The sequence below is a fragment of the Canis lupus genome, chromosome 7, assembly GCF_011100685.1.
Source record: "Canis lupus familiaris isolate Mischka breed German Shepherd chromosome 7, alternate assembly UU_Cfam_GSD_1.0, whole genome shotgun sequence".
Lineage (NCBI taxonomy): Eukaryota > Metazoa > Chordata > Mammalia > Carnivora > Canidae > Canis > Canis lupus.
In genome coordinates this window covers 64,849,611-64,873,201 of record NC_049228.1, presented here as the reverse complement: position 1 = coordinate 64,873,201, position 23,591 = coordinate 64,849,611, and the positions used below count along the sequence as shown (strand labels likewise).

Below are 23,591 nucleotides of genomic sequence, written 5' to 3'. Positions count from 1 at the left end.
TTTTTTTTTTTCCACCTTATGGCTCTGTGTGAGGCGATCCGTTCTAATTCCGTGGCTTCAAGTGCCATCAGTATTAATACCCATAACTCCTAATTACTATCTCCAGCCTTGTCACTCTTGGGGAGCTTCAGCCCCACATATCCATGCAGATGTCATCTGTCCTCGGATTCACATGTCTGAAGCACAACTCTTTTTTTTTCTTTTTTAAGAGTTTATGTATTCCTGAGACACAGAGAGAGAGAGAGAGAGAGGCAGAGACCCTGGCGGCGGGAGAAGCAGGCTCCACGCGGGGGGCCCGACGCGGGGCTCGACCCCAGGACCCCGGGATCACGCCCTGGGCCGAGGCAACGCTCAACGGCTGAGCCCCCAGGCGCCCCCAAACGCAGCTCTTGCTCTTCACGCCCCCTGCCAGGCCTCTCCAGCCTCTCCATCTTAAAGAGTGGGGGTCGAATCCATCCGGTCGTTGCGAAAGGCCGCCCCGAGGTGGGGGCCTCCGAGATCCTCGCTCCCCTCCTCCCAGCTCCCTTGCAGGAGTTTCCCCGTCCCCGCCCCTCCTGTCCGGGCCGCTCGGAGCAGGCGCTGGCGGCGACCGAGCGAGGCTTCCCGGGCCCAGGCTCCCAGCAGCCGGGCGCCGGCCACAGCGCTCCGCTCCCAGAGGCGGGCGCAGCAAACCTCCCGAGAGGCCCGGGGAGCCTTCCGCGCCCCAGGGGCAGCCCTGCCCCGGCGGGCGCCCGGGACCCCCTGGGCGCCGACACCCGCACCCGCCCGGGGGGAAGCGCAGGCGGCAGAGGCGCGGCCAAGACCCGCCCTCGGCCCGCGCGGCTTCCGGGTCACGCCCCCGCCCCGCCCCGCCCCGCCCCGCGCGCCGCGCTGGGGCTCCGCCCTCCAGGAAAGGGGAGGAGCCTCCGGCGCTCGCTAGGCCCCACCGCCGCCCGGCGGCCGTCGCCCCTTTAAGCGCGGAGGCCGGCGGGTCACGTGCCGGACGGGGTGGGGGCGTGGCACCAGGAAGCGGCCTCCGGGCCCGTTCGGATCGCCGCCGCCGCCGCCGCCCGGCCCGACTCGCCGCCTCCCCGCCTCCCCGCCTCCCCGCGCCGGGCGCCGCTCGCCCCGCTCCACGCTGGCGGCCGCCCCGGGACTCCCCGCCGCAGCGGCGGCGCCCGCTATGGGCGAGGAGGACTACTATCTGGAGCTGTGCGAGCGGCCGGTGCACTTCGAGAAGGCGAACCCGGTCAACTGCGTCTTCTTCGATGAGGCCAACAAGCAGGTCCGGGCCGCCCGCGCCCTCCTCGCCCGCCGTCCCCGGCGCCGCAGGGGCGTCCCGCGCGCTCCCACGTGGGGAGCCGGGGGTGGGGGGGCCAGGCCTGGGGCCTCCCCTCCCGCTGCGGGGCCGGCGCGGGCTCCGAGCTGCTGGGTGGGCGGAGGGACCCGGAGCCACTGGGCGGGGGGGGGGGGGGGTTCTTCTCCAAAGTGACAGCTAGGAGGGCCCGAAGCTGTGCCACCCCCCTGCGGCGCCGCTCCCGTCCCAGCCCCCTTGGCTGTCTCATCCTGGGTTCCAGCGCCGGGTGGTCAGCTGTTGGCCCGCCGGCCCTTGCCTGGCGCCTTTGTTGTCTGCGTCCGTCCTCAGCCACCGCTGCAGTCGAGGATTCAGCCGTTGAGCTTGCCCTTGTTCTCGGAGTTTTGGAGGTGGTGGGGGGGGAGCGGTGCGAGGGGCAGCGGGTGTGCTCAAGTGCCTCAGCGGCGCCTGCGCCGGGCGGATTGACAGGTGTGGCCGCGGGGACCCGGCCGGGCCTCCACACTGGGCTGCGCTCGCAGCGCCGGGACCTTTTTTTTGGTCTCTGCGCGCTTGTGCTTTCAAGTTGATGTGAGCGTCGAGCATCTGCGGATTGGACGTGAGCTCAGCTGAGCCAGGAGTGGGGTGTAGTAGCGACAATCACTTGTCGGCTGGGGGATGTGTCTAAAGTCTTTCAAAGTTCAGTTAACGTTGCTGCTTTGCCCTCCCAGGTTTTTGCAGTTCGGTCAGGTGGAGCTACGGGCGTGGTGGTTAAAGGCCCAGAAGACAGGAATCCCATCTCATTCCGGTAACTATTAACATTCACAGAATAATTGTCACTTGTGAACAGAATGATGCGTTCAGAAGTTGGTTCTTAAAAGTTTGCCCTCTGGCTGTAAAAGGGTCTGAAGTGTACACACACAGGCAGATCCCTGCGTGTTAGGGAAGCAGACACCTGCTCTGAGTGCTGGTGGCGCACACCGGTACCACCTGTCAGAGTGAAGTGTGTAGCTGGGGCATCAAAGGCTCCAACGTGGGGAACCCACTTCCTGGCACCTGAAATTAGCAAGTGAGTTCGTTGATGTGCCCATTTCCAGCATCTCGGCCTGGGAAGGGCCTTCATTTCCTCATCTGGCCCAGGTCTTTTCAGGGTGTACGGTAGGTGGAGATTCCTGGTTAGTGCTGCCTATATAGTAATGTATATTAAGAAAACTCCATCATCCTCTAAAGGCAACTGGACGTCCCAGTCTGCGCAAGTTGAACCAGTAGAATTATGAATAGCACTTCCTTTCACTTTCGGAAGTATCTCGATTCGGTTGATAAGTTATCTGGTCTTTAACTCCTGTGATTACAGAAGAGGAAAGTACAACGTGGGCCCTCAGTTCAGTGGTGACTTAAATTTTTCGCAGGTGGCCTGTGCTAATAGGAAGCAGTTTTTTGAAGTAGGAAATGAATCACTCATCATTTGTTCAGCAAATGCCAATTGTAGCTGCTGTGCTAGGCACCGGGCATGTGAACATTTTGAATCTGACTGGCGCCTTTTGCAGAAATCATAACTTCAGCGTGGGAGACAAGTGTGTGGACACATTCTGTTGATTGTGAAAAGTGCTGTAATAGCACTCTGCTAGAATTTGAGCACACAAAAGAGATGAGACATTTGTCTTGGGGTAGGTGGGGGGAGACCACTGCCCTGGATGGGGAAGGCCTCAGGATGGAGCCTTTAAGGAAAACTTTTAAGCTTGAATGGGATGATTCTGCATGGGGAAGAGAGGAGGCCTTTGAGATGGAGGGAACATCAAGTGTAAAGGCAAACAAGCATGGTGTTTGGGGAATTCAGGTCTGTGTAATTGAGATCAGATGTCCTTGTAGGGAAGGGGAGGTGGTGATGGTTTGGCCACTGGCAAGAGTCACCTTCAACCTTATGTATTCTGCTATGGAAATAGGGAGGGCTTTTTCTTTTTTTTTTTTTTTTTTAATTTTTATTTAAGAGGGCTTTTTCTTCTTATTGAAAATTTGTAAGATGGGGCATGGTGTGATCTTATAAGGGTTTGGAAAGATCATGGTGCTCACAACATTGAAGCTTCGTTAGTTGGGAGCATATCAAAGTCGGGGGTACCACTGAGAGATGATTGCAATAGTCCAAACCCAGGCACACTAAAGACCAGACCGAAGGCAGAGTGGACTGGTACCACATAGGCACTTGGGTGCTTAAGAAGGCCTGGGGTAGATCTTGATGGTCCTTTGGGTATGGAAAATGAGGTGAGCCTGAGATGGTCCAGATTTAGGGGCTTAGTAGGGTTTAAGGAGGAAGATACTGAATTTATCCTCTTTTAAAATTTAATTTTATGGGCAAAAGTTTTATTTTAGCAATTTTGTGTATTTTTAACAATTTTATTGTGGTAGGATTAACTGCCTGTATTTAACACATACAGTCGAGTTTTGACGAGTGTTAACCATCACCACAGTCAAAAGTTTGCTTGTAATGCTTTGAAGTCTATCCCTTGAATACCCTTTGTAACGTCTGTTTGACTACTCTCCTTCACATGCTCTGCTGTGAGGCGATGGGGAAGGACAGCTGGTAGTTTCTGGAGAAGGTTGCTGTGTGGGTCTTACTTATTTATGGCTAAGATGATTCTCAAGGGAAAATGCACCTGTTCTTAATTCGCCAGTCATTTGTTAGCCACAAAACTGTAAATTTCATCAGCAATTTGTTGCCGGTTAGATTTTGTTGTTTGAAAAGAAGTCCTGTTATTTTTAGAAACATGAGTTTCAGCTAAGATTTGTTCCTTCCTGAGTATTTAACATGTCTTTTCCTCACAAAATGCTAGATGCTGGAATTCAGTTATTAACTTTAACTCAGAACTTACTTTTTTCCTCCCTAAAGAATGGAAGACAAAGGAGAAGTGAAGTGCATCAAGTTTTCCTTGGAAAATAAGATATTGGCTGTTCAAAGGACCTCAAAGACTGTGGTAAGACATATCTTTATTTACTTATTTCAAGGTTTACTTATTTAAGCAATCTCTACCCAGTGTGGGGCTCAAATCCATGACCGCGAGATCAAGAGTCAAATGCCCTTCCAACTGAGCCAGAGCCAGTTTAAGTATAGCTTTAAATATAACATAAAGAAAATCACATTAAAGTACATTTAGAAGGGAATGAATTGCCAAAAAAAAAAAACAGTGTTAAAGGAAACTCTTATTATTTTATTTTATTTTATTTTATTTTTATTTTTATTTTATTTTTAAATTTTTATTTATTTATGATAGTCACAGAGAGAGAGAGAGGCAGAGACACAGGCGGAGGGAGAAGCAGGCTCCATGCACCGGGAGCCTGATGTGGGATTCGATCCCGGGTCTCCAGGATCGTGCCCTGGGCCAAAGGCAGGCGCTAAACTGCTGCGCCACCCAGGGATCCCAACTCTTATTATTTTAAAGCCATGAAAGTTATAGTTATGTTGTCTTGTATTTGAGCCTTGGGAATTTTTGGAGAAACACTTTCAAGGGATAAATACTTAGGACCTTAGTTTGTCATTTTTGACTTAATTTTTTTTGAAGTAATTTGGAACCTCAGGCCTGTCTTTTGTATTGATTGATAACTAGCAGCATAGATTATGTGAGGTGTATTTTTGGCAACTTTGTGAATTACCTTTCCCGGAATAGCTCCATTTATTCACTTCTTGCATCTTTGAATGCTTGACCCACTAGGAGTAGATGTTCAGAGCTGGAGCCCTGTTTGGCATTTTCGCCTTCGTAAGTATTCATCGTCATTTGTAAAATGGAGTGAAAGCTATTGGAAAGAGGCAGAATCTGATTTCTTTTTGTCAGTATTCACTGCTAAAAGTTTTGGAAAGCTTCTTTTTTTTTTTTTCTTTAAAGATTTAATTTATTTATTCATGAGAGACAGAGAGAGAGAGAGAGAGAGGCAGAGAGACAGGCAGAGGGAGAAGCAGGCTCCATGCAGGGAGCCAGACGTGGGACTCCATCCTGGGTCTCCAGGATCACACCCTGAGCCGAGGGCAGGCTCTAAACGGCTGAGCCACCCAGGGATCCTCCCCGCCTCCCGCCAAAAGCTTCTTATAAGATGCAGCAATGCATTTCCCTGAAATCAGTTGATTTTCAGTATCAGTTTCTAAACTCTGAGTATTTGGATTAACTTTTTTTTAATTGTGTTATAAGGCAGGTTGTCCACATTGGTCCTTTTAGTTCTTTGGTCTTTTATCAGTTTTCTTCTGATCACTTTTTAACAATTATTTATTTATTTATTTATTTGTTTATTTATTTATATATATATATATTTTTTAAGATTTTATTTATTTATTCATGAGAGACATAGAGAGAGAGAGATTGAGAGAGGCAGGGACACAAGCAGAGGGAGAAGCAAGCTCCATGCAAGGAGACTGATGTGGGACTTGATCCCGGGTCTCTAGGATCAGGCCCTGGGCTGACGGGGGCACTAAACCGCTGAGCCACCCGGGCTGCCCTGATCACTTTTTAAATGTGTCTTTTGTTGTCTGCCAATGTAGGTTGGCAGTATGCTGCTACTTGTTCTAAATTTCTTTCTTTCTTTTTTTTTTTTTTTTTTTTTTTTTTACTTTTCAGGATTTTTCTAACTTTATCCCGGATAGTTCTCAGCTGGAATACACTCAAGAGTGCAAGGTATGGACCAGATCCTTTCCCGGATGCAGGCCATTTCCCTGTGCTGGTCGTGTGGCGGGGTCATGGGCAGCACACACGTGGAGGCAGGCCCTGCTTTATGCTGAGACCTGCTGCTCGTGGGCTCTGTAACTCTGGACTAGTTTAAAAGTGTTAAAAGCCTGTTTCTTCGACAAGATGGAAGCAGGAGGATTAAATGGGTGACAAGATGTTCAGCACTGGGCAGTGTCAGCCGTTCCTCCTGAGCTGGCTGCGCCTCTGGGTCAGATCCTGGGTTTCTTTCACAACAGCCTCTTTGGGGGTTTTAGGAAGAGTTTTTTCCCCCTTCTCCCAACAATGAATCCTTTTCTTGATCTGTTGTCCTTGTGTCCTTCGAGTTTCGTTCCCTAAATGTAGATGCTAATCTGTTTTAATTAGATTTGCTGGGTCTAATGAACGAGGCTAGAGGGGACTCAGCTTTAAGTGGCAGTGTGGCACCCCGGAAACAGGCAGAAGGTGCTAAAGGCTGAATATGGCTTTTAGCAGCTTTGTCATTGTTGTGGTAAATGGAGTTCGGGGTGGCTCTGGGAGGAGGAAAGGCCCATTGGCCCAGGAACTGAGCCCTGTGCAGACCTCCTGACCCTGTGTGCACAGAAGAGCCCCTGTCACAGCCCCGTGTGCCCTCGGGCGCAGGGTGCTGCTGCACACTGGGTAAGGCAGACATGGGGGCTCCCGGCCCCAGTCCTGGGGTGGTAAGCATTCAGAGAACCTTTGGGCCTTTATGCTTTTATAATGCCTGTTTTTATGATATGGCCAACTAAGAGAAAGTCAGCCAACCTTCGATTCCTTAAAAGGGAACTTGGTATCCCTGAGGGCTGATCAGTTACTTTTCTCCGAAATTTAGGCTTTTCCCTCGTTCTTGAGCAGAAAGAATCAGAGTCAGGTGTTCAGTGAGATGTTCCAGATGGAAATCTGGGAACATTGTATTTAAAAGTTTGATTGTTAATAAGTGATCAAATCCAGGTAACTTTTAATAAAGAGTGATAGATATAGAATGTTTTATGCTTTTGAAAGACTCATTTGACAGAGTGAGCATGTGCACACAAGCAGGCGGAGCAGCAGGCAGAGGGAGAGGGAGAAGCAAGCTCACCGCTGAGCAGGGGACCTGACATGGAGCTCAGTTCCAGGACCCTGTGATCATGACCTGAGCTGAAGGCAGATGCTTAACTGACTGAGTCACCCAGGTGCCCCCCAATATCTTTTTTCATTAAAATTTTTTGTAATTCTTTTCAGACCAAGAATGCCAACATATTAGGATTCTGTTGGACCAGTTCTACTGAAATTGTCTTCATAACAGATCAAGGAATTGAATTTTACCAGGTAGTATGTTGATCATTTATTTTTGTGGGAGAAAAGTCCGTGATGGCAGTTTGGCAGCCTTTTGAATTCCATACTAAATAGATATTTTGAGATTCTAGAGTTTTAGTCTCTTGCTTAGGTTTTTATTTTTTTTCTAATTATAAGAAATACATGCTTTTTTATAAAACAACTAAACATTGGAAGGATATATGGAAGGTAAAAGTCCCCCCATAATCCCTAGAAATAACTAATGTGAACAGTTTAGTACATAATTCTTAATTTTCCTACGTACGTACAAACTTTTTTTTTTTTCTTTTACAAAAACAGGAATGTTGTATATAAACTTTTGTGGCTGGCTTTTTTTACATAGCAGTATGTCTTTTTTTTTTTTTTTAAGATTATTTATTTATTTATGAGAGACACAGGGAGAGAGAGAGAAAGGCAGAGACATAGGCAGAGGGAGAAGCAGGCTCCTCACAGGGAGCCCGATGTTGGACTCGATCCCAAGACACTGGGATCATGCCCTGAGCCGAAGGCAGACGCTCAACCACTGAGCCACCCAGGCGTCCTTGCATAGCAGTATGTCTTGGACATTTGTCCATAATTTCTTTAAAAAAATTTTTTTTTTAAGTTTTATTTATTTAAATAATTTCTACACCCAACATAGGCCTTGAACTCACAACCTTGAGATCAAGAGTCATGCTCCCTGCACACTGAGCTAGCCAGGTGCACTTGTCCATATTTTATTCTCACTAAATAATATTCTGTTGTGTGGGTATATTACAGTTTAACTTATTCCTTGTTGCTGAACCTCTGGCTTGTTTTCATGTTTTTGTGATTATAAAACAATTCAGTGAACATGCTTGCAAACATTTCTGTATGTTCTTGAGTGAAGCAGTTCTTGGAATTACAGCATAGGTATGAACATCCAAAAAGTTGAACAGATACCCTCCCTCCCTCCCTCCCTCCCTCCCTCCCTCCCTCCCTCCCTCCCTCCCTTCCTTCCTTCCTTCCTTCCTTCCTTCCTTCTTCTCTCTCTCTCTCTTCTTTCTCTCTCTCTCTCTCGCTTCCTTTCTCTCTCTCTTTTTCTCTCTTTCTCCCCTGCATGAAGCCTGCTTTTCCCTCTGCCTATGTCTCTTTCTCTGTATCTCTCATGAATAAATAAGTAAAATCTTTCTTTTCTTTTTTTTATTTTCTTAAAGACTTATTTATTTATTCATGAGAGACATAGGCAGAGGGAGAAGCAGGTGGGCTCCCTGCAGGCAGCCCGATGTGGGACTCGATCCCAGAACTCCAGTATCATGCCCTGAGCCAAAGGTAGACACTCAGCCGCCAAGCCAACCAGGTGTCCCCCCTTTTTTTTTTTAAGAAAAAAGTCTTTAAAAAAATAAATTAAAAAATAATTTAAAAAAATCTTTATTTCAAATAGACTCCACACCCACCGTGGGGCTCAAACTCACACCCCCAAGATCAAGAGTGGCTCGCTCTTCTGCCTGAGCCACCCAGGCACTCCTGCACTTTAGCTTTCAATGTAGGAATTTCCATTTTCCATGGTTTTGCCAGAACTGCATATTATCAGTCCATAGACATATATTCTGGATAGTAACCCTTTATCAGATAAATGGTTTGCAAATATTTCCCATTTCTTTTCACTCTGTTGACTTAACTTTATACCTGCCTTATCATCTCGTAGTGCGTTCCAACTGCCTGACCTTGAGAAATGCGTCTGAGAATGCTCGGCGGAGCCTATCTAGAGAGTGTTGTTAGGATTCTCTCAGGGTTTAATTTTGTTGACCCAATGAAAGCAGTATAATTTAGAATCTATGGATGGAGAAAATACACTGGTTTAAGCAAAATGTGAGATGTTAATGCCCCACGTTTTGCTGTGGGGCTGTCATCAAAATCTTTGTAATGACCATCAGAAACTGCACAAATGTCTTCCACACAGAGAGTTTTGTATGTATGGTAGTGTGGGAAGGATCACTTGCTTCACTGAAGGGTTCCTTCGGTGGCAGTCATACGGCTTTCTGTCCTCTATAGTGGAAAAGCATACATTTATGTCACCTAGGTGGTCTTCAGCTCTTCAAGAAATGAGTTAAAGAGGACTCCTTTTTTTTTTATCCCAATTGTCAAGATAACCTTTTCCTTCAGACCCTGACCTCCCTCAGCACAGAGTTCTGTGAGCATTTAATGTCTTGGGGCTCCACTCCAGGATCCTTAATGGATCAGAATATTTACAGTATATTTAAGACCTGACTAGAAAATACTAGGTTTGTATGCGGCGTCTCATGAGTATGATCATTAGTGACAGGGGCTGCTTCCAGGCTCGGTACTAACTGGGGTCAGGATGGAGGCCAGGAGGAAAGCAGGTACCACAGGCTGGTGGTGGCTCATCCAGTGTGAGGCTTCCAGGGCAGGGCTGCTCCCTCTCTTTGGTGGATGGTGCCCGACAGTGCGGGGAACTGGCCAGCCTGGGCTGTACCTACAGTAACTGGTGTCTGAGCCTTTGTTTTCTCCTCGCTCGGGTGTCTGTGGTGCCCACACATCAGGGTTGCGGTGAGAGTACGTGAGCCAAGATTTCTAATGTCCTGAGCACCAGATCAAAATTTTCAGTTTTATTTAGTGATTTTTTTCCCCTGCTTTTTAAATTAAATTTAATTTTTAAAAAAGATTTATTTATTTATTTATTCATTCATGAGAGACACAGGGAGAGAGAGAGAGGCAGAGACACAGGCAGAGGGAGAAGCAGGCTCCATGCAGGGAGCCTGATGCGGGACTCGATCCCGGGACTCCAGGATCACGCCCTGGGCCGAAGGCGGCGCTAAACCACTGAGCCACCCGGGCTGCCCATTATTTATTTATTTGAGAGAGAGAGAGAGAGAGAGAGAGAGAGAGAGAGAGATTGAGTGGGAGTGGGGGCCAGAGGGAGAGGGAGAAGCCGACTCCCCGCTGAGCGTGGAGCTCAAGGCTCTGAGATCAGGACCTGAGTGACTGAGCCACCCAGGCGCTGTGCTTTTTATTGTTTTCTTCACTTACTGTCCATTGTCTTTCCATTTTACTGTTTTAAAATAACGATTCTGTTTCTGGGACTTTGCTTCAGGTGTTACCAGAGAAACGGAATCTGAAACTCCTGAAGAGCCAGAATATCAATGTGAACTGGTACATGTACTGCCCCGAGGGTGCTGTGATCCTGCTGTCTACCACGGTCCTTGGAAATGTGCTGCAGCCCTTTTATTTTCGGGTAAGAGCGAGCCTCTTCTTAGGAAAGGCTCCTCCCCACCCCTTCCTCTGACGTCCTAGGGTGACTTCAGGCGGTCAAGTTCCTCCAGGCGATGACCTCCCCACTTCTGGCCGCTAGAGGGTGGACTCTACCCTCCCATCCCTTCCAAGAATGGCTCTTGGGTGGGGACAGACCCCCGGAGGAAAGGACACAGTGGGACTTTGGAAGGGATGGAAAGACTGTGTGCGCAGCCTCAGTGGTTTCTGTAGGGAATGCTGAAGCAGCAGAGGGGTTTAATCAGCTTTTCCTGATTACTTTAATCACCCAAACAGGCTGGCACGATGTCGAAGCTGCCCAAGTTTGAGATTGAATTGCCAGCGGTGCCCAAGTCAACTAAGCTGAACCTTTCTGAGAGAGACATTGCGATGGCCACGATGTATGTCTGTCTTTTGAGAGAATTCCTTCTTGAAATTGCTTTTGGTGATAGAAGTAGTGCATTGTAAGCACTGCAGGCTGCCCTTGGCCAGCTGCCCTCTGAGCACATGATAGAGACTTGCCCCTTTCCCTCTCGGTGTCTAGATTTTGTGACTATAGAAAACCTTTTGTCAGCATGGCATTCTTTGCTGATTTTACTAGCTTTGTGACTTTAGGGAGGTTTTTTCCCCATCATTCTAGTCTGATAAAATGAAAGCACTGGACTAGTGTGTCTTTTAGGGGTTTTAATTCTAGAATTAAATTTTTTTTTTTTGTTCTGTGAGTAGTTGAAGCTTATCAAGGACTATTTTTAAAAAGATTTATTTATTTATTTGAGAGAGAGAGTGTGCCATTGAGAGAGAGCATAAGTGGAGGGAACGGCAAAGAAAGAAGCAGACTCCCCACCGAGCAGGGAACCCAACGTGGGGCTCGATCCCAGGACCCTGAGATCATGACCTGAGCTGAAGGCAGGTGCTTAACTGACTGAGCCACCCAGGCACACTTATCAAGGACTTTTCTTTTTGCTAAAATATATCCCATTTGTTCTAAAGAAGAACATAGTTTCAGTTTTTTATCTAACAATCATGGAACTGAATTACTTACGCAGGAAGGTATGTCTTCACTTGTAAATGCAGATTATCTCAATTTGTGCTTCATTATGGAAGTTTTAAACACATAATAATAGAAACTGATACAAAGAATACCCCATATACCCTATTCAAAAATGTCAAAATTTTGTTCCATTTTGTTCCTAAATTACTTCAGATTCTTCTTTGGTCTAAAATAGTGGTTTTGAAGTTTAACATTTTTTACCAGGTAGGATCCTTTTTTTTTTTAAGGCAGTCTTCGGTGGCATCCTTGTTTAAAAAATAGAGTGAGAGCAGTCCTCACGCACTAGCCGCAGGGACCCACTGCCTTGCCTTTATGCTCGTCCCTGTGGCAGACTGAGCGCAGTGTCGGCCCCTGGAACAGCAGTATGCACGCAGGAACTGGACCTAGCAGCATTGGTTCCGTGAGGTCTACAAATGAAGACAATTTTCCTATTATCAAGGAAGATAGAGAAAGTTACGGAAGATAGAGAAGGTAGAGAAAGTTACGGAAGAAGAAAACAGACTTAGTTTATGATTCAAGGATAGCTACAAATAACATTTTTTTTTTCTAGTAGTTTTAGACATCATGGTTGTATTTTCTTTTTAAAGTGTTGTGATTAGGGACGCCTAGGTGGCTCAGCAGTTGAGCGGCTGCCTTCGGCCCGGGGCATGATCCTGGAGTCCCAGGATCAAGTCCCACATCGGGCTCCCTCTGGGGAGCCTGCTTCTCCCTCTGCCTGTGTCTCTGCCTCTCTCTCTGTCTCTCATGAATAAATAAGATATTTTTAAAAAAGTGTTATGATTGAACGATATTTGGTTTTGTGTTCCCCTTTTCACTTTCTAATTGGCTTTGCTTTTTTTTTTAATTACATACATATTTTTGTTAGTTGTGAAATACTGTATTAGTGAATCTGTCCTAATTAATGATGATGGCCTCGTAATTCAGCATTTAGAATGGAGGAATTTCCAGTGGCCCGCTGTGACGTCTTGTCTCTTTGCCCTCTAGATACGGACAGCTTTATGTTCTCTTCTTGAGGCATCATTCTCGGACCTCCAATAGTACAGGAGCGGAGGTAGTCCTATATCATCTACCACGGTATATTTAATGCTGTCCTCTTTCTCCAATTTTAAAATATGAACTAAAGCTTGTCGATCTATTTTTTGACCTTTGTGTTATCCTACAGAGAAGGTGCCTGTAAAAAGACGCATATACTAAAGTTATCTCGGACGGGGAAGTTTGCCCTGAATGTGGTGGATAACCTGGTGGTCGTTCATCATCAGGATACAGAGGTAGGAGCTGTGTGTGTGTGTGTGTGTGTCTGGTCTGCCAGTGTTGCTAAAAAGAGTCGTGAAAATCGACAAACATTCAGAACAAAGACTAGAAAGTGCTCTTCATGCTAAAGCTTTGGTCTTCCAGATGCAAATGGGTTTGGTATTCTAGACAGTTCAGGAAAAAAAGAGTGCTTCCCTCTCTATTGACAGTTAATTAAAAACTATTCCAGAAAGTAGCACCGGAGGATATTTGACTCTGGCACAATCATTTGGTTGAATCGACTAAGCTAGGAATTTACTGCAGAACCACAGTTCTACATGAGCATGTGAACTTTGTACTTCCTTTGTAAGGATGAATGATCGTGCTGAGAGACAGTGATTCTGAGGCTCCTGTGTGGCCCAGGAGAAAGACTAGAATGGGTCCTGCTTTTTCCTGTGTGGTTGGCTGGGCATCTGGTTGTAGACAAGCCCCTTTTGTCCCATGCCTCCTGCAGGATGGTGACACCCTTATCTTGATTAGAGAAGGTATTGTGAGTCAAGGTGAAAAAGATCTGCAGGAAATCACTTGGAGCACTTCGGGGGCTCCCTGTCATCAACGCCAGAAGTGTACGTGTCCGCGTGAGCGTGGGGAGCAATGTCACAGTGTTGTGATATCACAGCATGCTCCTCCCCACGTAGAGCCGGCCCGCAGGGGTGCGGTGTGTGCAGACTCAGTAGGCTGACAGGAGTGGCAGGATGCGAGAGAATGGAAGGGGCAGGTCGAGCAGTCATGGCCTGTTTCTGCATCCAAGTTTATTTCTCTCCACTTTAGACCTCGGTGATATTTGACATCAAGTTAAGAGGAGAGTTTGATGGCACTGTCACCTTCCATCACCCGGTGCTCCCAGCGCGCTCCATTCAGCCCTATCAGATCCCCGTGGCAGGTAAGGGGACCTCCGCGTGGCAGTTGGAATGAGGAGTGTACACAGGGGTTCCCAGGGCCATGTGCTTGGCGGAGGGGTGGTTTTGTTTTGTTTTAATGAAAACCCTACTGATGGTATTAGTAAGATTGTGCTGTGAAAGGCATTTTGTAAGATAAATGAATCTTCTTTTGAAGAAGATAGAATGATTGCTCTGAGCTGTAAAATGGGAAGTGGGGAGGGGTGCCTGGCTGGCTTGGTGGGTAGAGCACACGGCTCTTCGGGGTCGTGAGTGTCAGCGCCACATTGGGCGCAGAGCCTTCTCAAAGCATAGTAAAAGTAGATAAATTTCAGTCGGGATTACCCACTGAAGCCAAAAGATCTTTTAAATTAATGATTGAATAAGTCCTCCGTTTTCTGTTTGCCTGTGCTTTGTAACCCTGGGATGAAACGGGGCTGCTTCTGGCTGTTACGTGAACCGGGATCACTTTTCCAGGTCTTTCTCACACATTCTGTGTCATGGCTACTTGGTGAAAACTGCATTCTCTTTTCACTGGTGGTCACAGGAAGAGCTTAAGGCTGTGCCGCTTTGCTTATTCGAAATCTGCCCTGTCCTAGGCAGGAGGAGGAGGAAGTCAGAGGAGAGGAGGTCAGGCTTTCGGGGAAGGAAGAAACTGTTGGGCTCTTTTTGCCTTTTCCCAGCGTAATTTATTTCAAGGTAGAGCTCACATAACATTCAGCTCTCTTAAAGGAGATGGGAGCAGTGTCCATGCGTGTGTACAGCCTCACATCTGGAGCTTTGGTAACTGTTTTCTTTTTAAAAGGGATCCCTGTCAGATAGTATTGCTGGCGTGGGCCCCGCTGCAGTCAGGAGGCACTTGCACCTGTCAGGGAAGATTCCAGTCAGGCTGTGACTGAGAGTTTCGCAAGAGCTCCGCCTCCAGTCTGCCTGCCTTGACTTGTGGGATCAGCCAAAATTTAGTAACTCTGGCAGCACTGGGGGAGGAAGGAGCTAGGTCTTTTTTTTTTTTTTTTTTTAATATTTGTGGATTTATTTATTCATGAGAGACATAGAGACAGAGACATAGAGGGAGAAGCAGGCTCCTCGCGGGGAGCTTGATGGGGGACTTGACCCCAGAATCCTGGAATCACGACCTGAGCCAAAGGCAGACGCTCAACCACTGAGTCCCCTGGGGGGCCCAAAGGAGCTAGTTCTTAGGTTAGATTGAGTCTTTTGGCTTTCTGTGTTCCTTCCAGCATCTCCCTTTTCTTGGGTTAATAACGTTAGCATTAAAAGAATAGATTGTGTGCGGGCACCTGGGCGACTCCGTTAAGTGCCGACTCTTGATTTTAGCTCAATTGTGATCTCAGGGTCCTGAGATCCAGCCCTGCATCAGGTTCTGTGCTGGGTATGAAGCCTGCTTAAGAGCCTGTCACCACGCACGTGCGTGCGTGCGCTTTCTGTTTTCCCATCTTTCTCATTGTGTCAGATGTTTATCTTCTATCTGCTGCTTACTTGGCAGGAAGGTAACTGCTGGTGAATTGGAGGGAAAGGCATCTTGAGATACTAAAAACCTGCTCTGGGTCAGTTGTTTGGGACCAGTTAGGAGGCGGTCAGGTTCTAATTGGCTAGTTGTAATAAATCAGATGCCAGGTGTGATCAAAATAATAGCCTAGGCAAAGGTTAAGACCTTAAAGGTCCATGGAATCTCTGGCCTCCAGATTGTAGGCTGATAAAGCAGGTTTTTTTTTTTTTCACAGTTAATGGCTTTGTGTCTTGTTTTCCTGCCAGATTGTAAGCCCCGTGCAGGCTCGCAGTGTCTTAGTGTGTTGCCCGCCTGGTGCTGTGGCAGGGCGTGCCGTCTGGAGGAGCTTGTTAGGCTGTTTTGAGAGACGACACCAGCGAATTAGGGAAGAGCCAGCTGCTCTCATTTCCCCTTCTGGTTTTGGTTTGTTCAGCCAGTATTTCTGGAGCTGACTACACATTAGGCTTTAATACCCAAGGACACCTGGCTCGTCCCTGAGAGCGGTTAAGTCAACATGATTGGCAGCCAGAATTGAGGCCCACGTGCAAACCTTCCCCCCTCAGGTTCCAAATGCAAGCGTTCTCTGCTTTAGCTTGTCGGACCCAGTGGCCCTTTCCTCTTTTGGGTGGTCTGTTCAAAATGACCACCTTTTCCAACCACTGGTTAAAACTGATGCTCTGATTGTACCTGGGTAATCGGAACAAAACCGGGAGCGATGCTTAGGTTGCAGGGCTGTGTGTCGGGTTCACCGTGGGCTGCCCGCCTGACGCCTGGGCCGTGTCGCTGGTCGTTGTGCGTCCTTGGCATGGAAGGTCTTTTGGGGTCTGTTTCCTAGATGAGATCTCTGTGCCTTGATCTGCTTTGTGCAGTGGAGAATTGAGCTAATTATTTTAGGTAATTAAATCACAAAACCCTTTTATTCGAAGTGGTATCAGTGAGTTATGTGGGGATTTGATTTTGAATCATCCAGGAACACTTCTCAGTTCCTTATTGCAAGTGTGTAAATGATGATGTGTCATCTTCGGTTATTACAGAAGAACCAACGACTCTGAATAAACTCTTGATACCCTACCTTTCCCCTTCTTGGGAGGACATTTTCTTTTTTTTTTTTTTTTTTTGGGAGGACATTTTCATGGATTGTTCTCCACTTCCCCCTCCCTCCTCCTATGTGTTATCAGTGGGACAAGAGCATTCACTCCTTCCTCATTTAACTCCAGTTGAATAAACATTTACTGAAGGCTTTAAAAAGTACTGCATTTCACATCCTAAACGCTGGTATTGGCAGGATTTTCGGATGGTACCGTCCTTGAGCACCTGTGTGTTTCCCCTTTGTAGGTCCTGCTCCTGTGACCAGCCAGTCTCCTGTCCCGTGCAAACTCTGTATCCTTTACAACAGCCTTGCTGCCGTGCACAGAACGGAAGCTGTCACCCTGTGTACTGGTGTCTGAGAGTGGTCCTGAGGCCTTAGCCTCGCCAGCTGTGAACTATCTGAAGAGCGTCCTGGGAGCCAAGTAGCCTCTGCAAATGTGGGGCGGGTGGGGCGGGACAGTGCTAATCAGAGCTGGGTTTGTCCCTTGTTTTCTCCTCTTGCGGTGTACTGTTTCCTATACCATGCAGATTCTTCATCCTGGATTGTCTTTCAACCTGACATCATCATCAGTGCAAGCCAAGGTGGGTCAGAGGGGACGGTCGTCACATTAGACAATAGGCTTTGGGTCACAGTGGCCAGTGACGTTTTTGAGGTGAATCTGAGAGTGGACCACTCCCTTCAACTCCATCATATGGGATAATTTTTCACTTTGTACTCTGTTCTCTGTTATTCTGTATTTTATCCTGAGCCTAGGTTATCTTTAAAATTAACAACGAAAAAAAATAAATAAATAAAAATAAATAAATAAAGTTAACAACGAGGAATGGCCATTCCCCTGCTTTTAGCCCATTCAGCTCTGTCCATTCTGAAAAGCTAGCCCCATAGCGTAGTGTGCAAGGCCCTGCCTGTCCTATCCTTACCTCCCACCGCCGCATCGGCAGGTGTCCGTGACCTTTTCTGTTCCCTGTATGCACAGAAGGGCACTTGTGCCTCCCACTGTGCTGGGGACGACCCCCCCCCCCCCCCCCCCCCCCCCCCCCGCCCAGGATGCTCGTTGTCTTCCTGGTAGCCCCCTAGCACCTGTGGCTTCCCGTTAGTGTACTTCCTGTGTTGGTCTTCAGCCACCCGTGCATTCTCTTGTCTCATCCACGAGGATTCCCAGGGAGAGAATCAGCACTAATGCCCGTGGGACCCCCCTGCATGTAGAATTCCCTTCTCTCCTCTCCAACTGCAGTGGTGCTAGCTCTGGGCCAGCTGTGGGCGAATTGAGAAGGGGATCCTGAGATCATTTTTTTTAAAATTTTATTTATTCATGAGAGACAGACAGAGGCAGAGACACAGGCAGAGGGAGAAGCAGGCTCCATGCAGGGAGCCTGATACGGGACTTGATCCCGGGTCCCCAGGGTCACGGCCCGGGCTGAAGGCAGCGCTAAACCGCTGAGCAACCCAGGCTGCCCTTGAGATCATTTTTAATGCAGTGATGAATTCTCTTGTGGCGCCCCAGTTGAGAGAGGTACTACTTGCCTACCTGGCACTGTGGGTGTTCGAGAAAGTCACGGAATGATGAATGGATGAATCATGAAATTCCCTTGGGAGCCCCTGGAGTTACCTTTTGACTGAAGAGCCAGTGCTGGGGAAACCACAGTACAGGACCCGTGTTATTACCACACATTAACATCTTTTTCAATCTTCGAGGCTACAAAGGAACTGGGTACAGGACCGGAAGTGCTCTGAGCTCATTAAAGACTTGTCACCCATGCACCTGGGTAGCTTAGTAGGTTAAGCATCGCCTTCAGCTTAGGTCATGATCCCAGGGTTGTGGGATTGAGCGCCACATCGGGTTCCCTGCTCTGTGGGGAGTCTGCTTCTCCATCTGCCCCTCCCCCTGCTTACTCTCTTTCTTTCTCTCAAAATCTTAAAAAAAATAATGCCTTGTTACCCCTGTTTCGAAAGTTATACCGTTGATGCCCCTCTGATCGGGGGGTGGGAGGGTGGGGGTGGCAGGGCACTTTGTCATATGGAGCCATCGAGCACGCAGTTGTAATATGGCTGCGGTCCTTCCGTCAGGCACATCCTGCATGTCCCAGGCTGCGCTGGGGTTAGTGAGACAAAGATGGTATCTGTGCTCCTCAGGATTCCCCTGACCCCAGGCCCCCCATGATTGTATCAGGGGAACCATCTTTTAGACTTTTGTTCTGATTTGCATCCCATGTGAAATGTGCTGCTTCTCCATCCAGGCTACCTCTGGAACCTCCAAGTGAAGCTTCAGCCCATCGTAAACCTCTTGCCAGATAAAGGAAGACTGATGGACTTTCTCCTCCAGAGGAAGGAATGCAAGATGGTCATCCTGTCTGTCTGTTCGCAGAGTAAGTGGACCAGTCCCCCCATTCCTCAGTCTGATTCTCGTATTGGGCCTGTGCTGCCCACCCGCTTTCTTGGAAGCCGGCCCACATATTTCTGCCTTGTGCACAGCCTGTAGCCTCATCCCACACTTTCTAAAGGGTGGATTATTTAACCCCCTGGAAAGGTGATGAAATATCAAAATGACTCATAGTGACTTGGGGAGAAAACCTAATAGGGCAGTCACATGTGTGAGCATCTGAGACCCAGCTGGCGCGCCTAAGGGAGCGCCCCTGCCCCTGGCCTGAAAGCAGACATTTCTCAGCTTCCTAGTCACTTAACTACGTAGATATCTGCCCGGAGTACTTTCTCCTGAAAGCCTCCGTAGAGACTTTTCCTAGTGCCCAGGCAGGGCAGTGAGGGAGTTCTGCGCTCCAGGTCTCCACAAACGATTTCATTTCTCCAAATGCCCATGGAAGGTAGGTCTGCCTGGTGGCCCTTGGAGGGGAGTTCTGTCGCAGCCCCGTGTTTTAAGTTCTGAAACGGACGGAAACTCGGTTGACCTGTGCACATTCTTTCCAGTGTTGAGTGAGTCAGACAGAGCAACGTTACCTGTGATTGCCACGGTTTTTGACAAACTCAATCACGAGTATAAGAAGTACCTGGATGCTGAGCAGAGCTACACAATGGTATGCTGTATGCTGTGACGAGGGCTCCTCTCCACCCGTGTGTCCTAAGTAATTGTGCTGCAAGGTCCTGGGGGAATAACACTGCTGAGGCTGGTGTGCTGGAGGGCAGGGTGGCTGCAGGGGGGAGCAGCTGGTTCAGAGTTCGTGTGGCCCACTAGCTTGACGCTATCACCTACTGCTTTCACCTTTCTTTTTTATTAAGATTTTTTTTTGAGAGAGCGCGCGTGCGCGTAAACCAACAGGGGAGAGAGGGAGCCCGATGTGGGGCTCGATCCCAGGACCCAGGGGTCATGACCTGAGCTGAAGGCAGATGCTGAACAGACTGAGCCCCCCAGGAGCCTCTCACCTTTTGTTTCCGTTCTGTGTCAGATCCTACACTTAGGTCTTCGGTCTTTCTTGTCTTATGGATAAGAAAGTTGGTTTCAGTTTTGCAGTATTTTATGCATCCTTCTGCCAAAGTCAGAGCTTAGACTTAATTAGTAGAAGTATAACCATTTTGCCACCTCTTTTTTCTTTCCTGTTAGCCTGTAATAGCTATAAAAGCAAGAGTTCTTCTGGCTTTGGGTCAGTGTCCTGTCGGGATAGTGATTAAATATTAGCACTGTGCTTTCACGTAGCACTTTCGAGTGTTTGTTGTGAAGGCCTGGAGACATTAACGAGGCTTATAGCCCGGTTCTGCTCTGCTGTTAGGATGAGTGGAATGAAGTATTTCCCTTCAAGGATCTGATTAGCCCTAACACTAAAAGTGGAAGTGGATGTAAGCCATGGGAAGCCCAGAACTGCACTCCCCTTTAGCTCCTCGGGGTAACAGGACTGACGCCAGGCTGCCGAAGGCTGAGCGATCTTGGAGTGTGCCTGTCCTTGTCCTGTTAGACACGAAGGGGGCAGAGGAGGGCTGAGCTCTTCCAGAGCCTTCCTGGCCTTGCTGCTAGTGTACTAGACCGTGGGAAGCAATAGGGCTGCTCCCCAGTGGTTTCCTGTGCTTCCCTGCCCTGGCTCTGCGGCTTCATAAACATGGGCCAGTCAAGAGCGTGGTGCAGCCTGTCAGTCCTCCTGCCCCAGCTTCTGCACCGGGGCACACCTCCCGCCCCAGCTTCTGCACCGAGGCACACCTCTCAAAAATCCCAACTCAGGGTCTCATAAGTGGCGTTCCTTACTGTAGGGTCAGGGCTTCACAAAACAAACATGCAGTATGCCATTCTGTTTTTATTAGCTAACAAATACCAGAAAGCCTGTGATTAAGAAAAGTAAGGATTTGAGGTTACAGAAAAGTGTCTTAAGAGGAAATGGACTTAGGCCTCTTAGCTCCATTCAAGAACGTTAGCCTGTTTCCAAGATGAGCAACTCGGGCCTCCTAAGCCCTGTCCCTGCACGGGAAAACTAGCTTTGTCCAAGGAAATAATAAGCTCGCCCTCCGCTCCTTTCTGGGGCTCACAGGGTTTGGGGATTCAGCCTTCTGAGATTACCTGGAAGACGACGGTCACATTTGCACTGTGTTGTGTAGGCACTAGAAGCGGGGCAGAGCCGGAGCAGCCCACTTCTCAAAAGGCCAGTGCGGACCCAGGCTGTGATCGATCAGTCCGACATGTACACCCACGTCCTGTCGGTGTTCACTGAGAAGAAGGTAGGTGACAGAGCCCCCACACAAAGATCGTGTTTGCAGGGAGTCAGTTGAGCAGTGGTAGGACTCAGGATGGGACTAGACAACTGGAGTGGTCCTGGGCGGAGACCTGGTGCCGGTAGTTGGACTTCTAATACTCAGGCCAAAACAGGACCATTGGCCAGGGAGGTTCCGGAGGGCAATGGAACTCTGGGCCAGATTCATGTGGACACAAGTGGTGGTAAATGAGGGGCTGCGGGTGGCCTCCTTGCGAGTCTTTGAGGTTTTGAAGACTTTTTTTTTCCCTCCGCAGGACATGCCTCATAAATTTGTGATAGCCGTGCTGATGGAATACATTCGCTCTCTTAACCAGTTTCAGATCACAGTGCAGGTACCCTCACATCAGCTCGGGTTGTCCCTAATTAGAGGAGCAGGGGCCACACACCAGACCCAGAATTCTGGGTGACTTTCCCATGTTGTTCTTCGGTGGGGAGGGGTGTTCAGTCAAGGGTCCTGTCGACGCGCAGGTGGCAGAAACTTCTCCACTGATGGTGGAAGCACGCACCCATCACCTAGAATAGCTCCAGCCCCGGCCCTGCATGGCCTCTGCTCTGGTGTAGTTGGGTGGTTGGGAGACAGGCGGTCCTTCCATCTCTGTCCCCAGCATTACTTACACGAGCTGGTCATCAAGACGCTGGTCCAGCACAACCTCTTTTATATGCTGCATCAGTTCCTGCAGTACCACGTCCTCAGCGACTCCAAGCCTTTGGTACGTGTCCCCAGGGTTCTGCCTCTGTGATTAAAGACCTAGGATTTAACCTTCTGACCTCTTATGCTGAAGCTAGTTTGAAAATGTGTCTTTCAGGCTTGTTTGCTCTTATCCCTAGAAAGTTTCTACCCTCCCGCCCACCAGCTATCTCTGGATATGCTGAAGGTAACTTGCTGTAGCCACGTTTTAAACCGCATTCCAGCCTGTCCCTGCAGCTGGCACTTACTGGACCTTTCTCCCTCCCTTCCAGCGCCTCTCGACAGCCAATGACGAGATCGTCGAAGTGCTGCTTTCCAAACACCAAGTGTTAGCCGCCTTACGGTTCATCCGGGGCATTGGCGGCCACGACAACATTTCTGCACGAAAATTTTTAGATGCCGCGAAGCAGACTGAAGACAACATGCTTTTCTATACTATATTTCGGTTTTTTGAACAGCGAAACCAGCGTTTGCGAGGGAACCCTAACTTTACGCCAGGTGAGGACAGGGCAGCAGTGAAAAGAACGAGGGTGGGGGGCGGGGTGGGACGGGGTGGTGATGGTGGTGCTGATGGAAGCTGGATGAGGAGGTGAGAAGCCTTTGGGTGAACTCTCCTAAGGAGAACTCCGGGTTAGCTTTTTTAGGAACAAAATTCTGTGATTGATTGTGCTAAGAGGAAATTCAGTACGCCAGTGGAATCTAAATTCTGCTCTGGGACTTGCAGTGAATGCATTCTGGGCAGTGGGAATGCTCCTTTCTGAAGAGGCAGGGACGAGACAGGAAACGGTGACCGGAAACGGTGACTAAGGGGTGTCAGAGGGAGAGGGCCTTGTCTTAGGCAGGAAACCTAAGGCATCCGCTTCTCGAGGGTGGGGAAGGAGCATGCGCTGCTCTGCTTCAGGCCCACCAGCTTTTGGAAGCTTAGTCGACAGTGCAGGCTGGCATGACCAGGACAGGCAAGCTTCTCTACTCGTGTCTCAAGGCAGACGGTGATTCGCTAGGGGGTGTGAAGGTGTCCAACAGCCCTGGCGTGAGCTGTACAAATAAAAAGGACAACTCAAAAGCTTAGGAAAACAAAGTATTTATGAAAGAAAAATAAGTTAAAACCCACCATACAGATCTATGAGCCCTAAAGTGTTCATTCTCTTGTTTTCCTCTTTTCACGTCACATCTGATGAAATCTGTATTTCCTTTATAGGAGAACATTGTGAAGAACATGTTGCCTTTTTCAAACAGGTTTTTGGAGACCAAGCTCTAATGAGGCCTACAACATTCTGAAATCCCTTGCTAGGTTTTTTTTATATATATAAAAATGTGTACAAAGTTAATTTATTGCATTAATAAAGCTCTTTAAACTACAAAATGTTATAGTAAAGTGTATCTACAATATCCTCAAATGTTACTAAAAATATGGTATAGAACCTGTGTTGTGATGGCTTACTCCAAAAACAAACAAACAAAAGAAAAACATTGCATTGATTGGCCTTTAAAAAGTGTCAGGGAGCAGATCCCACTCAGCCTTGCCAGTGTCGCCTTCTGCCTGCCCTGGGTCTTGTTCCTGGAGAAGCCGGAAGGCCCCTCAGCGTCCTGGAGTTGCCTTCCGATCTGGTAATACTGCTTCACACGTCAGATCTGCAGTCCTGAGGTTGAAAGCTGTTCTGGTGGTGTCTGGTACTGTCTGGTGTCCAGCTCCGCCCTGACGATGCAGCTACTGTCCAGTGGTAAACCGACCGACCCGCAGACACAGTTCAAGGTCCCCAAACCTCACGAGAGGCTAGAAGTTCAGGAGCTGCTCTCGCTCTGTACCTTTGTATCGCTCCTGGGAGGCCAAACTTTTGGCTTTATTTATTGATGGGCCTGTGAGGGATAAAAACAAAAAAAAAA

The 23,591-nt window shown here is 48.3% G+C and overlaps 2 protein-coding genes across 2 annotated transcripts in view; one reads left to right on the top strand and one right to left on the bottom strand.

The window, feature by feature from the left end:
• The first annotated feature begins 1,103 nt into the window (after nt 1-1,103).
• RMC1 (regulator of MON1-CCZ1) lies at nt 1,104-23,070 on the top strand. The gene is made up of 20 exons (XM_038543645.1): nt 1,104-1,264; nt 2,002-2,078; nt 4,155-4,239; nt 5,869-5,925; nt 7,195-7,281; nt 10,361-10,501; nt 10,813-10,916; nt 12,551-12,640; nt 12,729-12,834; nt 13,628-13,739; nt 16,577-16,621; nt 16,859-16,912; nt 18,569-18,697; nt 19,254-19,360; nt 20,865-20,984; nt 21,274-21,351; nt 21,625-21,729; nt 21,826-21,894; nt 21,980-22,205; nt 22,906-23,070. Exons 1-20 carry the CDS (start codon nt 1,163-1,165, stop codon nt 22,983-22,985), a joined length of 1,974 nt encoding a protein of 657 aa, XP_038399573.1. The 5' UTR covers nt 1,104-1,162; the 3' UTR covers nt 22,986-23,070.
• NPC1 (NPC intracellular cholesterol transporter 1) overlaps nt 23,021-23,591 on the bottom strand; it is a 52,655-nt gene continuing 52,084 nt past the window's right edge. Inside the window, 1 exon segment of the mRNA NM_001003107.2 lies at nt 23,021-23,564. Within this exon segment, the coding sequence (NP_001003107.2) occupies nt 23,482-23,564 (83 nt within the window). The 3' untranslated portion in view covers nt 23,021-23,481.

What these genes read in the sequence shown, in the direction of transcription:
- RMC1 (XM_038543645.1), top strand. Translation starts at nt 1,163, where the DNA reads ATGGGCGAGGAGGACTACTATCTGGAGCTGTGCGAGCGGCCGGTGCAC. An exon ending in TCGATGAGGCCAACAAGCAG is followed by an intron (nt 1,265 to 2,001) that starts GTCCGGGCCGCC and finishes TTGCCCTCCCAG; the next exon opens with GTTTTTGCAGTTCGGTCAGG. An exon ending in AATACACTCAAGAGTGCAAG is followed by an intron (nt 5,926 to 7,194) that starts GTATGGACCAGA and finishes AATTCTTTTCAG; the next exon opens with ACCAAGAATGCCAACATATT.